Source organism: Parasteatoda tepidariorum, chromosome 8, assembly GCF_982258835.1.
Source record: "Parasteatoda tepidariorum strain Cologne lab strain chromosome 8, Ptep-v5.0, whole genome shotgun sequence".
Taxonomy (NCBI): domain Eukaryota; kingdom Metazoa; phylum Arthropoda; class Arachnida; order Araneae; family Theridiidae; genus Parasteatoda; species Parasteatoda tepidariorum.
Genome location: NC_141762.1, coordinates 15,518,655 through 15,535,439, shown reverse-complemented (window position 1 = coordinate 15,535,439; position 16,785 = coordinate 15,518,655). Strand labels below are relative to the sequence as shown.

Below are 16,785 nucleotides of genomic sequence, written 5' to 3'. Positions count from 1 at the left end.
GGTTAAAAATATAGTCAAACTTCTATCACTTAATATTTCGATAACCTGAAGTATTTTCGAAACACAAGAAAAAATTCCATAGTCACAAAAAAATTTATTTCGAAAATAATCCCAGTTTCAACATTGAATTTCCATTACTCAAAACTCTATTTTTTCCATAATTTCAAGAAACTTTAGTTTTCCTAAAGTCGATTGTAGTAAGTTGATTTTTTTTTAAAGAAAAAAAGAAATTTAAAACTAACAAAATTTTTCTTAATTTTAACACAATTCCTGGTGATCAGCAAGTGTAGAAAGAAAGAAACAACTTTAGGAGGGAAACTTTACTAAATTTCTCTTCATTAGCATTATTCTGAGAACTCTACTCAAAAAGTAATAAAGCGGAACATAATTAAATCATAGTTTTTTCCTTCATTCTTTCCTTAGAGAAATTTAAAGCACAACACTTATGTTCATTAAGGCAATCCTTGATCCTTTTTTTCTAGAGAGAATAATTTTCCATTCCAATTTCTTATTACAATTATTTTTCTTAATTTGACGAAACATTTCATCAGGGAGATCTGAATTTTCCCTGAAACAGGTTTGTGTAATCAGACATATTCAACACCCCTGTACAAACATATTCAAAGTCCTACACAATAATGCAAATATCATGATTGCAAATATTAAAAAATAATATAATATTTCTTTCTCTTTCTACAGAACCATTAAGTTAGGAATTTTGAAAACCTGGACACACTTAATTCAAAAGATTGCCATCACTGTTCCAGACAATATGATCAATTCTCTCTTATTTAGGTCACACAGCTGCAGCAGGGTCTTCCGAGTTACAATAAAGACAAACTCCAATAATTTTAATTTGCTCATGACACATTAAAGCAATAAACAGATGCTATAGACTTACCGCTATATATTGGGAGCTAAGACCTATGTTGTTAAAATTTGACATATTCCAGATGTTAGACATCATCTGTTGCTGTCGTTTTAAATCTTTATCCTTTTGGGTATCGGCAAATTTAACAACTAAGGGACTACTACAACCCTGTAAGAAAAAAAAAATTAAAACATCCTTTTCATACTCATTTTTTTTTATAATATGTAAGTAATTATTTAAATTATAATTCCGAGAGTACGGAAATACAGTGGAATTTCTCAGGAGCGACCCCTCTTAGTTCCACGATAAAATGGTCGTTAATGGAGTTTGGCCGTTTTTAGGGGTTACCTCCATTGACTTCAAAACATTATCGAAGGCACATAATTTTTCGCAAGTAATTTTAATTTTATTCAGTGCCAATTTCTTGGGGTGGAAATGCCACTCGTGTTAACGTCACGAAAACCGGATTGATGAATAAAATTTAGCACCAGTAAAAAAAAATATTCCAATTGATTTAAAGAGTGAAAACAAATTTACTAATTTGCTTTTTGTTTAAGTTTGCATTTAATTTTATATCATAAAAATTTGTTAACTTTCAAATATGAGAAGAGGTTTGTTTGCTTGAGATGTTAAGGTTTTTCTTCCTAAAATAACCTTTTTTCTAATTTTAATTTTAAACTCTGCAATAAGAGGTTGTGATATTGCATTTGAATCTACTTTTTAATTTTGTTAATATTTTTGATTTATTAATTTTTCAGGTTTCCAGATTAGACCTTACCTGCACAGGTTTGCTCGGTCGAGTAGGAGGGTCTTTAAATGGTTTCTCCAAAAGATATTCTTCAACACGAAGTCTATTGAAAAAATTCCGTGCCTACCAAAAGTGAGCGCAAATAGAAGAGGTTGCTACACAAAGGTGGTCATTCCAGGAGATTTGACCGTAATATCTTATCAGTAAATTATTTATTTTCCTTGTTTGATAATTGATTGGTTTCAATTTAAAGACACAAGAGCTAGATGCACTAAATTCAAACAATATAAAAGTAACAGAATTGATATTGTTTGAATTAGGTCTAAGGCACTCAAGGCAACAGAATCTAATTTGATAAATTATATCCGAAGCAAAAATAAAAGAAAAAAAGAAATCATGCATTAATTGATTACTTTATTTAATTTGGGCAAATAACATTGAATTGTAATTACATTTCAATTCTTGAAATTATATTGTAATCAAACAGAAATGGATAAGAAATAACTGGAATGACAAAAAACAGAAAAACAAAATGAGTGAATTAACAAAATTAATGAAGATGCTTAACATTTTCATTATTTGTGATTACAAAGGTATTTTGTTTTTTAAAATTCTTTTTTATCAAAAAAATTGGATAAATTGGAGAGGATATTAAAAAATAAAATAAAAATTACATTAAAAAGATTAAGTCATTTTTTTATTGTAAATTATAAATATAAGAGAAAAAATACAATCTATAACTTTAGAAAACATTGACTTCATACATTAAGCAAAGAAATAAGAAACTGAAGGAAACATTTTTAATAGAAGAATGCTGGTTAGATTAATGTTATAATAATCATAAAACAAACGATAATATTCTAATAAGGTGGACATTATTTGGTCATATGACAAATAATATGTTATTTTGATAACTGTTGAGAGTTTTTAACAGATAGTTCTTCATGCTAATTATGAAGGTAGCACAATATATCAATAAGACGAAAATCACATTTCAGATTTGCAAAAAATAAATATTTCGGATCTAACCTTTTAATATTTGAAAATTTAATTAAATACTGCATATTTTGGATTCCGAAGAAAACCTTAAGCTCTGGTCAGAACCTTGTTTTGTTACCAATAAAAGGAAAACATCATAAAAAACGTGCTGAATATATTTGAAAATGTAAAGCAACAAGATACAAGATCTTAAATAAGTAGCAATTATTAGCTCATATAATACTATTAGCATATATATTTTATCTCTTAATAATTATAGCACAATAAACAGATCTAGAGGCTTAAAGATAATCATCAGCAATCTGCATACTACTTTTGCAGGATAGAGTTCTTATCTTATCTTAATTCCAAAATATGCCCTTTCTTTTTTTTCTTCTTAAATTTCTCATTTTGAATTGCTTACAAACAAGTGGTTGGATTCGTCAGATGAACTTGAGATGATACTATGCAGATCATCTTGTTTGACCTATCAAAATGTGTCACATGATTTGATGATCTAATAGTTAACATGTTTTAAGAGGCCCAAAAATGATGGGAACTTGGAGTTTGTAAATGGATAACTACAATATAGAAGGCCATAAATTTTTTTTAAAAATAATCATTATTTACATTAAAACTTATGATTTGAATATCTAATTTTTTTTTTTAAACAATGATTGCAATAAAATGTTTAAACTATTGTTTTCTCACATGTTAAGTTGAGAAATTTTTTAGAAGTTGATTAAATATTTTTTTGAACAACATATTTTTATGAAACTGAACAACACTTGAAACACTTTCTGTAAATTTTATATATATATATATCAGTATGTTAACAGATAGAATTTATGATATATTTACCTCCATAGTCTGAGAATGGTTCATAGCTTTAATAGCATTAATGGCACACTGCCTAGAAGCATAAGTAATAAAAGCACAGCCTGTAAACAAAAAAATAATGTTTAATTTATAAAACAAAAAATATTAGGCCTTGCTTAGCTATTAAATTTAAATTTTATAAATCCTGTATTTTTTTAAAGAACAATTTCTCAAAAGTAAACTTTTAAGTTATTAATTTTAAAAAATGCTTTAATAAGGAAAAGCATGCTTGTAAAAAAAAAAAAATTTTTTTTTTCCCTCACAGATATAAAATTGTCAAAATGATTAAAAAGTAAAAATATTACATTTTAAGTAAAAAAACAAACAAAAGATTTTTTTAATAAAAAAAAACTGACTAAATTTAAATTGCTAATCAGAGTATAGTATTTTTTAACAAAATTTGAGATTTAAGAACAGATAATTTACCTCTACTTTGTCCATTAATATCTCGCAAGACAGTACATTCTTCTATTTGTCCAAAGGCAGAAAACATAATTCTAACATCATTTTCCGAACATTTTTTTGATAGCATACCAACAAAAAGTTTTCTTTCTGAAAAATAGAATTTAAAAATTAATAAATTGAGAATAAGCAAAACTATTTTAAATAAAATTTTGAAAATTTCAAAATCATTAAAAAAAATAGTTACTGAAACATAATAATAAAAACTAATTCCTTAAGACTCGGAATAATCTTGAATCCGGTTGAATTGTAATCAACAAGCTAAATTATAAAAATTAAAGCTTAATAGTTTGAACTTATACTAAAACATGTGATGAAACCAGGGTTCGTGATTTTTTTGATTTTTTTAAAAAAAATCAAAAAAATCGGATTATTTTGATTTAAATCGGATTTTTTTGATTTAAATCAGATTTTTTTGATTTTTATTTAAATACACTATAAGAGCTTTAATTTATGATCAAAAAAACTTTATAAATGTTTAATCAAAATTAAATTAATATTAAAACTATATTATAACAATATTTTAGAAGCTCTAACTTATTAAAATAATTTTTCATTATAATGCATAGCGGCCATTTTGATACAAAGGCATGATTGAAATTAAAAGACAAGATAAAATAGATAATTTAAAGAATGCTACTTTAACTAATAACTCGAAGTTTCAATTAGCATAGCATAATTTTAATTTAAAATTGTGATCTCTTTTTTTTCTCATGGTTTATAAAATGGCAAAATAAATGCAGCAGATTGTGTTTATAAATGTTGTTATTCATCAAAAAATAAATATTCAATCTATATATTTTTATGTTAAAATATTCATTTTTAATCCTTTATCAAAATACATAAGTTAAGCTAAAAAACATTTTTAAAAAAATCTATGTACTCATTGGAATTTTTTTTCACAAAAGAAAATCTGATAATTTCAAAGATACCGTAAACATATTATGAGAAGAAAAATAAAAACCAGTTAATAACCCTACTGCTTCAAATAGACTTTGATAGGGAAGAATGACACTATATCAGGAAAAAAATATCTGAACTCAGCTTTTTTTTTTTTTTTTTCTATTTTTGGCATATTAAGGTAATTTCTTTTTAATATAACCTCAAGCTTTAGAAATATAGAAATTTCCATCAATAAACTATAATGTAGACTTGAATTTCATGCTTTTTTAATCAAAAGGTAGAATTTTAATTAACATTTGCTTTTTGAAAAAAAAGCATGTTTATTTACTTTCTACAGCTATGCAAGTCTATATTAAGACAGCATTAAATATTTACTTTAATCTGTACTTTCAATGTTAAGAATCAAAAGATTTTTAAACATGTAATTTTAAATGTGTTCAACACACTCCAAGAAAGAAAGTAATTTCGTTAACTAAAATTAATTAATGCAGCAATTTAATTAAAATAAATTTTAAAACTAAGAAAAGAAAATAATAAAAGTATCAATAATTTAAAGCACTGTTTTTTAACTTTTAAAATCAATATAATATATATAAAAATCAGTTGATTTAAATCAATGATTTTTTTAAAAAAATCATTTGATTTTAATCATGATTTAAATCGTGATTTAAATCAAGCTGATTTAAATCAACGAACCCTGAATGAAACTAATGAAAATTTGTTCATACGTTTAAGCCAATTATTTTTTAAATCATATCTGGTCTTATTTAGAAATAAATTTTAAAAAAAAAACTTATTTTCTTATACCAAGTATTTCTTTACTAGCTATTGATTTAAAAAATTTCAATCTAATGTCTAAGTATGCACAAGCAGACGAAAATTATTGTGTACCACAAAAAATAAATATTTGCCATTTATACATTATTTAATTTTAATTAATGCCAAATAGGAAAAATAAGTTATTGCACAGGAAATACATTCGAGAAATATTGTTACAAACATTGCATGCTTGGTGTTTGCCAAACTAAACTCCCTGACGTGTCCAGGATTTTTTTTGGACAATTTCCAGACTTTTCCAGGTATTGTGGCAAACCCTGTTTTATAGTTCAATAAAAAAAGTAAAAAAATTTATAATTTTTTAATACACCCTATCGAGAGTTCACTAAATCAATTTTTCCTCGATTAATATTTCGCAAATTGTTTTTCCTATCTTAATTGCATATCCATATCATTATTAAGTCTGCCCCATTTTTGTGACAATATATTGCGGTGTATTTTCATAAGCAAATCTGAATCTAACAGGATGAAATTATTTATTTTTTGCAACAAAATTATGTTTAACTGATTTACGTTTGTGAAACTACTGATATTATATATATATATATATATATATATATATATATATATATATATATATTAAATAATTCACATTTTGAGTATTTTTTTAAATGGGACAAAGTAATAAAATGGATCCATATTGAAATTTTCTTTTTAGACGATTATATAAAAGGAAGGAAGGAAAAAATAAGAAAAAAGAAAAGTAATGTTGCTGTTATGACATAACAATTCATAATTCACACTTCAAGATTAGTAAAACATACCATTTCTATTTTCACTATCAGCTGGTTTCATTTGGATAGGGTGATGCATCTGCAATTAAAAAAAAAAAAAAAAAAAAAAAAAATTAATAGGGCAAACAATAGAAGAATAACTCTTTGAAAATATAAGTAGATTGCACAGTAAAAAAAGAATATGATGAATTATCTTTGATGAAATTATAGAAATTTAAATATAATACATTAAACTTACAAAATAAATAATACGGATTAACAAATTAATCAAAGAAAGAACTAATCAAAGGATGACCTTACACATTATATCTCTTAATATAAAAAATAGATACAAGCAAAAATTTTATTTTAGTTACTTTTTATTCAATAATTACAATTAATATAAATATGTATATAAATATGACAGAATCACAATATTAAGTGGCATAAAAAAAAGCAAATTTCCTTGCAATTTTCCACTTTCATTTCTACATATGGTGTTCACTATTATTTTTGTTTGTTATTATTTATTCGCTTTTTATTTTTTTCATTTCTAATTTATGAAGCTGATGGTGGTTTATAATTTCTCATTTTATCCATCTCTTGTAATGCTTCACTATTGCAAGGAACATTTCCAGTGAGTTTCGAGCAGCCCAGTTCTTCAATTAATAGTCCATCTAATGATTTCACATGGCTCAAAAAATTAATTAATTCAATTTAATTAATGAATTAATTGAAAAAACTGTATTAACATCAAGTATCATCCGCTACAATATTAAAAAAATGTATTTGTACCTGAGTGGATGAATAAAAAGTATTTAATTAACGATTGAAAATTTGAACAAGATATATAAACATATATAGGGAGAGTGTGAACTAATAGTAGGAATTGAAAAATTAGAAAGAAAACGTAGTTAACAAAATTTTATCTTAAATCCTTTCCCCCCTTTTTTAAATATAACTTTTAAAGGATATTTATTTTGAAATAAGAAAATCATTAGAAAAGAAAATATAAAAGAAAAATCACAAAAAAATTTGAAGATCAAGGTGGAAGAAAGGTTCATATCTATTTTTCATAAAAATGAATGATGATTAGATAGTCATCTGTTCAATTTTGAGGATTACTAAGTTTTGACAAATCAATAACTTGGAAAATCAGTTCTCCCCCAAAGTAATTATATTGCGACAATAAACCGTGCTGGAAAAAACAGTTCCTGTACATGTTAGACAAGAAAAACTAAGATAAGTATACTGAAGATGGAAATATTGGAGAGGAAGTAAAAATAGGGAAAGAATTTTGCGAAAAAAAAAAAAAAGGTTCCTGTTCAGCCTGATTCTTAATTTATTTTTTTTCAGCATCAAAAATTGTCAAATTTTGTTTTGAAAAATTGAGGGGATGTAAATAAATCCTTTTGACAGTTGTCTATATTTTTTACAATTTCAACTAAATGCTTAGTCCTGAAAAGTCTCTAACCTTGAAATTCGCTTTTCTCCGAATAAAGCTTTCATGGGGGGGGGGGGCGTTTTCTTCCCTTGATCTTCATGTAACTACAGTTTACCTGTTCAGCTAATATGTTATAATTAAAGGTAAACAATGTGAAAGGGCAAATTGTGTAAGAATATTTAACCACAATTTAGTTTGCAACTCATGCAATTCTATTCAAATATTCTAAAATTTGTTTACTTTTTTAATGGAAGAATATGCAATGAAAAAATATGACAGTCCAGTAAAAACACCCCAACTTCTATTGCTTCAAAACGCATTTTCATAATTTCAACTTTAAAAAAAAGTTACTTTGAAAATTTATTTTAATAAATACATTCTTGACATCACCATCTTGGTATATAAAAAAAATGCAAAATGCTTCAATTGCAATATGAATAATAGTAAAGCCAGTAAGAAGTTTTTTTACTATTGGTAGTATTTTATAATTCAAATACATTCAGAAAATCTATCAAAACTATGATTACTGCTGGCTATATAATTCAGTGATAGGTCGGTACATGCCATATTTTTTATCATCTCTTGGTCAACTACACTATGACTAAGACACGAATGCAAGTTTCACACCCAAGTGTAGCACAGAATATGCCTTCGTTTCATATATAGTATTTCAGTATAAAGATTCGTAAATCCTTAAATATGCTTTTCTTATAAGTAACTTTTCACACAGTCATACTTTCATGCTCAGAATTCATGAATATTTTTTAAAAATTTAAATTTGTGGAGGCATTTATAAAGGATAAATATTGCAAAACTTAATTAACTATAAAAAACTATTGGATTAATTAAAAATAATTTTTCATTCATATATTCACAAAAAAAAGTACACAAGTAAGACAAAACTTAGCCATGAAATGATCTGTATTATAGTACATATATAATGTGGTATAACCAGAAAAAACCATATAATTTATAAAATATCATAATAATTTAGAGTTCTTTCTGCTGGAAAAGTAATAAGATAAACATCAGTACCTTCATCTCCATTTTCTACAATAAAAATTTTTTCTTTTGAATATTTTATTAAGAATTAATGACTTAAGACTAAAATGACTCAATTTGCGTAAACAATTATAGGTAAATTTATATGGCAGAAATACAATGTTCATAAAGATTATATAATAGCAACAATGGAATTCAAAGCACAGTTATAATTTCAGTATACTACGTAATGTTAAGTTTATTTTGACTCACATTCTAAATTTAGTACAGTTTGATAATAAGATGAATAATAATTAGATTTCTAAACAATCAGAATCAAACTAAAAAAAATTATAATTAATAAGTATTCTCATACTTTTCAATTTAATTTTTAATATTTTAATTAGAAAAGATGAGAGAAATTTCAAGAATACTCAAAATAAATCTATGATAATCAATTGCACTTTTCTTTTTTTGTCCTAGTTTTATAAAGTTAACAATGGCTATGAAATAAAATGAATTATCAATCTTCATAGGACTAGCAAGTGCATTATTAATGATTAGCACTTTACTAAATTAATTCAAAAATTATGTTGGCACAAATGGGACTATTATAGAATGGATTTTTAAACCAGGGAAAAACTTATTAGGTAAAACTTAATCATCATAAATAACAGGAAAACAATAGGACAATATCAATAACACCAATTTAAATTGTTTCTAAGAATAGTATCAAACTTACTCCAGGGAGAGTTTTAATATTATGTAAAGCACTTTGCGCTTCCACAGCAGATTTACGGCAATAAAAAGTAACAAAGCAACAACCTAAATAAAAATCATCAATGTAAAATGTAACAAATACATGATGCATTAATTAAACATTACAATTAAAATAGATGCATATAAAAAAATTTCAATAAATTATATATAAACCAATCCCCAGAATAAGTATGCTGAAAATAAAATTAAAAAAAAAACTAAAGAAAATAATCTTTCAAAGTAAAAATAAAAAATTATTATCTTTCAAATTCTTTACATACACACAATAAGTATTAAGCTTTTAACACTTTTTCATGCAGCCAAAGCCTAAATATTTTTGTTTATTTGAAACAAAACGTATGCAACATTATTCAAGCAAAGTCACAGAGAGCAAGAAAGCAGGGGTGTTTGTAGAACCAGATGAAATCCCCTGGAGTGTTTCTTGACAAACTTGCCCGTTGATACGCCATCATAATTCTTTTTAATAAATTACAATATATGCTTCCTTCATGATAATACAGATTTAGAAAAGGGTTTTGTACTTCAGCAATTCTTTCTTCTATGTTTTACTCCTCTTTGCCATTGGCTACTTCATTCTAAATTTCAGATTATTCACTTCAACAATTTCATTTTTCATACAACCTCAATTTATTTTCTCTAACTAAAATGATTAAAAAAGGTCGAGATGATAAAGACACACACTGAATCGTCATTTTTGAGGACCCGAATCCCGGTGGTGGCTTTAAAGACCACACTTATCTCCAGATAGGTGAATTTCAGCTTGTCTGAAAAAGGAGGTCAGTGTACAATCCTGATCCGATTGCCACCATCAAACTTTCGGTCTCAAAATAAAGAAGCTTTAAACTTCATGGCCATCTTGGCTGAGAACCGGTCATTCTGAAACCGTTTAACTTTTTATTTTCTATTCCAATTTTTAATTTTCAGCAAGAAGCATATGGAAAAATATGCTTAAAATGATGAAGAATCAAATAATAAAAAAAAATAATAAATGCATATCAAGTGCTGAAAATATTTTTATTTGTAAAAAGAAAAATAAGTTCAAAATCAAACTGTGTAGAAAATTAGGTTTCTTAATAGTTTGAACTTTATGAGACAGACTTAGGTTGCTTTTCCTTCTAAGTAATTTCTGTTTTCCAATGGAGACATATTTTAACTGAGAAATTTTAGTAAGAACTTGTCCAAAGATCAAAGGGCAAAAATACCAGAGAAACCCAAACAAAATTTTCAGAAATTTCGGGGTTTTCCTGGAACACAAACACCCCAGAAGCAAAACAAGTATTTTCCCAATAAATTTTGTACATATTTAGAGTGAACTACCTCTGCTTTGTCCAGTCAATTTGTCCCTTAATACATTTATTTGATGGACAGGTCCAAACTCATCAAAAAGTTTTCTTAAATCATTTTCATCCCAGTTACGAGGAATCTGTCCAACAAACATTTTTATGGCATCAGGATCAGGTTGGTCTTTTTGTATCGTATTCATACTAAAAATAAAGATGATAAGAGAGTAATAAATATTCAACTCTCATAATTTGCAAAGCCCTAACACTTATTTTATTTTAAAAAAATAATTTAAGATTACATGATAAAAAGGTTAACAGTAGACACATAGAAATAACTTTTTTTAAAGCCAAGATTATTATCATTAACTTTAATACAGAAAGATAAATTTAAAAGATAACAACTACACAACGTGTATAAAGAGGTACACAGCAAAAGAAATATTTATGAAGATTGATATGAATAATTATCTATAACAAGTTTTCAATTATTTACTCTATGTACAAGATAAGAGAAAAAAAATTCAGTCATGAAAAATCTATTAAGAATTGAATAATTTTTAACTAACGATCAGAATTTATCTTACTAAATTGTTATCTCTATGGTGATTGGGTAGTCTAACATACAAATAAAGTAGTGCAGATAACTTTAAGTTATGAAATTAAATGCAAAATCTACCTTTGCATCTGATATTTATTATATTGAAAGCACTTTCAATATCAGATTCAATCAGCAAATCAAAAGTATGTCCATAGAATTCTCAACACTGTATTTTAATACATGAATAAAATCACCCAAAATTAGTTCAAAGGAACTTCTATTTTTTTTTTCTTTTTGTCTATCCTGAATCATACCTTCTTCAAATGAGCAAACCATTTTTTTTCTCTTCAATACACCTAGATTTTGAAAATATTCACACACAAAATTTGATTCTGATAGCAGCCACAGGTTCACAAAAATATTCTTTTAATTTAATCCCTTTACTTTCAATTGTTTCTTTTCCACCATCAAAGCAAACCATTTCCAATAAAGGAAAAAACAGCAAAACTAAACCGAGAGAACTTAATTGTGAAACAATACGTTTTAAAGAAAGAAAAAAAATCTGAGGAAAATTTTTATATACATTTTTCTTTTTAAAGAACATTTTATTCCCTCTATAGAATTTCTTACAGTATCTTTGGGTAATTTAAAAATAAATCTAGTTTTAAAATAAATCACTTTTATTTCCTTAAAAATTAAAAAAAAAATAATAATAAGGGACTTATGCTTAGTCCATCTAACAGACTTTAATTTCAGACTATGATTAGAACTGTAAAATACAGAACAAGCATACCACCAATAGTTTCAAATGAATACTGACCAACGATCAAAATCGAATAAGTCCCATCTAGAGTTAGATAATATAAATACAAATGCTGAAATTCTTACATTTTTTGGTCACTTTCCAAAAATTAGCAAGATTAACCACGATTTAAAAAATCAAACCATCGTAATCCCAAAGGTAATCAATCACATATCGCAATTCATATGTTTAGATTATCATATATAGCAGTTCGTATTCAGGGTATTGAAAATTCCATTATTACAATTTATATTCCTGCATATTTAAAATCCAATATTGTATCGTATAAGCAAACATAGCAATTAGTATTCACGAGATTCTCATCACTTGCATACAATTAGAACTAAGTATGATAAGTTACTAAGTCTATTTTTATCCGTCATAGATTATTGAAACATAAATGAAAAAATTAAAAAAATTGAGAATGTTAACTATCAATATCAAATTTGACCATTGTATAATTGCATATAAAAATTACTCATGTATAATTGCATATCACAAATATATGTTTCATTTGAAATGACAAATCACTTAGAAAGAAAAATGAAGCTTATTCTGCAACAGTACGTTTAGTTCTGTTTTAGAAAAATTTATTTCCTTCCGCGTCGCAAATTATCATCACATTAAAAAAATAATTAAAAATCATGAAATTCGTAGCAGTAATTGCCGGAAAAAAGATCGCCGACGAAATCATGCGAATCAAACTTCTTAAATGCTCGGTTCGTTTCGAGATTAGGTTGCTGTAATAAATAATATCGTATTTAAAACTATGGCGAAATTAATAGCAATAACTGCCAGAAATTCGATAGAATTATTGCCTTAAAAAGTAAATATGCAAATGTACAATTTGAATTTTCCACATTGCTTGAAATATATCGGGATGTTTAAAATCCACGTGAAAATCAATATCAATAACTACCTACAGCAAATACAATTCAAACATTACATCGATTTACGATACTATCAGTGTAAATTGAGGGCATCAAAAAGTTATTAACTAAATGCATAGTAATATAAATTCCTGTAGAAAAAAAAAAGAAATTTCATTTTTTTTCTACTTTTCATTAAAAGAAAAATCTTTCTGCATGAACTCTGTAACATTCTGCGACAAAGTCGCCGTGATTCTGTCACAAGGGTTGTCACATGCCATTCGACTCAACCAAGCATCAATTTTGATCAGTAAGAATAGTAATGGCAAAAGCACAAATTATCATATATATAGTAATAAAAATAAATTATAAAGCTAAGAAATTAAAATTACTTGAAAATGGACAGTTCCAAGGTAATAAAGCACTACAAGTTGACAATCACCACTGCAAAAAAATCAAATAATAATTATTATATGAATGACAAACAGTTTATACTTGTAGATTTAACATTAATTAAATAATTAATAATCTGAAGAAAAGACACAATTAAGTTTAAACACTTCTTTAAACATGTAGGGTTTTTCATACAAATATAATAGGAAAATTCAGGAAAAGCTTAACAATCCAGAATTTTAAGTTCAAAATACTTCGGAAAAAATTTCTTTTAATCAATAAAACAGATTTTTTTTTTAAAATTTTAAACAAAAACAGGACTAAGACTTTTTTAGTACAGTACAGAACCCGTTATCCGGAAATCAGAAAACCGGAAAACCAAAAAACCGGAATGAAATTCGATAAATTTTCCCTCCATGCTTAAAAAAAAAAATTTTTTTCCTCATAAGATTTTAGGATTTTTCTTTCTTTTTTGAAAGATGTTTACCTTACCATCATTTTGGAAATAATCATTAGTGAATTACTCCATCGTTTTTTCTTCTTCTTAAGATTATTTCCAAGAAAAATTTTTTTTTAGTTGGGTTTAACAATAAAAAAAACGGCTTTTTGTAGCGAATCAGAAAACCGGAAAAATCAGTTATCCGGAATAGCGATGGTCCCGATCATTCCGGATAATCGGTTCCCTACTGTATAATCTGAATTTTTGTAAGTCATTGTTAAGGAGTGGCAATTCCTTCAGTAGCTACTTTAATATTAAACACCAAGAATTTTGGCATTAAATATTTATCAACAAAATGGTAATTATGTAGAAGTTAAGAATTAAAAACTTCTTTTTTTCTGATTTCTTAATTTGGTTTGTTCCTTTACAATTTCAGTTTGCTTTTTTTTTTTTACTTATCTTAAATAATGTTCATGATAGACTACTAAAGTTTCCCACCTGTAAATATTTTTTTACATGCAATAATGTGGTTAAATTTTTTTAAATTTTAATTAAGTCTTTTTTTTTTTTTGGAAACTAAAGTAATACAGAAAACCAAGATTTTCAGTGCTCAAATATCCAGCATTTTGACTTATACAAAACTTGTCGGCTATTCTGCAATCCGGTTAATCGAGTTCTTATTGCAATTTTTTCTCATTCCAAACAAACTTAAACATGGTATATATAATCTGTGACTAAGACATCAACTTGAATTGTAGGTATTCCAAAGACTTCTCAGTTAAACTCAGGAATAAATTTTTATTCTGCTGATTTAAATACAGTGAAAATCAAATCAGCCCGGTTAATTGAGACTTGCATTGCTAACTGTAAATGTTCAATTTTACACTTGAACTACCGTACATCCAATGTATAATTCAACTCAGGGGGTCAACTTTAAAGCTTCATAGCTGCCAACATGGATGGGAAAGAATTCAGTAGATTTTACAAAATAATATAAATTTTATGATAACTGTTGCATAATATACTAAATATTTTACATGTAGGGAATTTCAGGGATTTTTATTATCAAAATACTTTATTTCACTAAAAATGGTCTGCAATATTTTTAATTTATGATGGACATTAAATGAGTTTGAAAAGTTTTTTACTATGTTAACTCATAATTTGGAATAGTAATAGACCAGTAATTCAATATTGATAGTTATATTCAAGCAATAAATTATGTAAAAATTCTATTTCAATGGCAATTAATTTTAGGAAATCTACTCAAATTTAGGGAATTCTCTAAAATGTATAAAAATCTGGAGAATTTTTATTGAAGTGTTCTTTACAGAGTTCTCTCCAGGAATAAAAAAGGGCAAGGCTCTTCCTCTCTAAAAAGTCAATTTGAGTTTTGAAAGGGCACTCAATTGACACCGTAAAAGTTTATCAAAATGTGTAATATTGCATAATAACTGCATTTTATCCTCAAAAAATTTTAAATTACCCTCTTATACTATTTCATATGTATATTTCAAAAAGTAATTCTTTCTCATAATCGAAATAAGAGAAAATTTTGTAGTTTACAAAAATAATGCTAAAAAGCAATATCGGTATATTTAAAAAAAAAGGAAACAAAAATGATTAATTGATGAACAGCTTGAAAGTTTTTTTTTCCTGAATTTGAACTGAAAATTACCAGAAAATAAACATTTTAAGTTGCATTTTTTAAAAAAAAAATTTTCTTACAAAATTGTTTTAAAATCACTTGAAAAATTTATTAATCCCCCTCCCCCCAAAAAAGATACTTACAAAAATGTAACCAGTTGAGGATAATCCTAACAAAGAGTAAATATTTATAATAGTAATTAGAACTGAACCAATAAACACAGATAATTTTACCAGCGTGCAGTTAGTTAAACAGCATATAAATTTCTTCAAAATTGAATATGAAAAAAAGACAGTGTTTTGAAAAGATGGAGCCTTTAAAAAAAAAATAAATAAATAAAAAACGGATCAAAGGATAAGCCCGGCAGGTTGCCCTTAAAAAAATGCTTAGGCAGATCATTGTGTCCCATTGCTACTGCGTCTGTTCGCAACACAGTTTCACTGACTTCGCCAAATTAGGGAAGTGGAAACGATTCCTTAGTGACTTTCAAGCAGAACTCTAAGGAACACTTATGGCCCATGATATATTTTCATGTCATCCGTGAATTTCACATCTTTTAAATAGAATTATTAATAGAGAATTTAACATATTATACACACAAAAAAATATTATCTTTAAAAGCATTCCACATGGAACTCCTTGATCAGGCAATATGCATTTTTAATAAGTATACAACTAAAGATTTATGCAATCAATTCATAACTCCAGTGAACATTTTATTAGTAAGGTTTTCTACTATTTTTAGACCAGACTGAAAACTGATGTCTAGTTTCTGGTTTGGTTTTAAGTTAAAGTAACATATTCAAAAGTTAACATTGTTTTTTAAATAAAATGAATCTGTGAATAATAGGATAAAGACATAAGATCTACACTTTTTTCAATACATTTTCAGATCTATTTTTCCGGTTAAAAACGCATGCATTATAAAATGAAAAAAAAAAATTAGGTTTAAAATAACCCAGATTAAAGAGAAGCCCACTCAAAACTTAGTAAAGTAGAACTGATTTTTATAATTTTTGAAAACGCATTCTATAGTTAGAGTGAAATTTCACAAAAAATAAATAAATAAATAAATAAAATAAATGAAATTTAGACATGCTCAATTTAAAGCATTTCTTAACAACTGGCTATATATTCTCACTTCTTCAATTTTAGATTTTGTTTAAATCCAGTAAAATTTGGTTTTTCCTAATAAACAACCGGGAAGTAAGTTTGCC

The 16,785-nt window shown here is 26.2% G+C and overlaps 1 protein-coding gene across 9 annotated transcripts in view; it reads right to left on the bottom strand.

Annotated features, from left to right (window-relative positions):
- The window catches only part of LOC107452782 (CUGBP Elav-like family member 2), a 33,689-nt gene that overhangs the window by 15,216 nt on the left and 1,688 nt on the right, over nucleotides 1-16,785 (bottom strand). For 4 of the 9 annotated variants that reach the window (XM_087149878.1, XM_087149882.1, XM_087149879.1 and 1 more), the window contains exons 2-7: nucleotides 13,481-13,532; nucleotides 9,559-9,641; nucleotides 6,443-6,491; nucleotides 3,903-4,028; nucleotides 3,459-3,538; nucleotides 902-1,039 (exon numbers count right to left, since the gene is read on the bottom strand). In XM_087149878.1, coding sequence (XP_087006004.1) covers nucleotides 902-1,039; nucleotides 3,459-3,538; nucleotides 3,903-4,028; nucleotides 6,443-6,491 — 393 coding nt within the window. In that variant the 5' untranslated portion in view covers nucleotides 9,559-9,641; nucleotides 13,481-13,532. Of the gene's footprint in view, nucleotides 1-901; nucleotides 1,040-3,458; nucleotides 3,539-3,902; nucleotides 4,029-6,442; nucleotides 6,492-9,558; nucleotides 9,642-10,913; nucleotides 11,081-13,480; nucleotides 13,533-16,785 lie in introns of all 9 variants that reach the window. The other 5 variants (XM_087149875.1, XM_087149877.1, XM_087149876.1 and 2 more) reach the window with 2 other exon arrangements.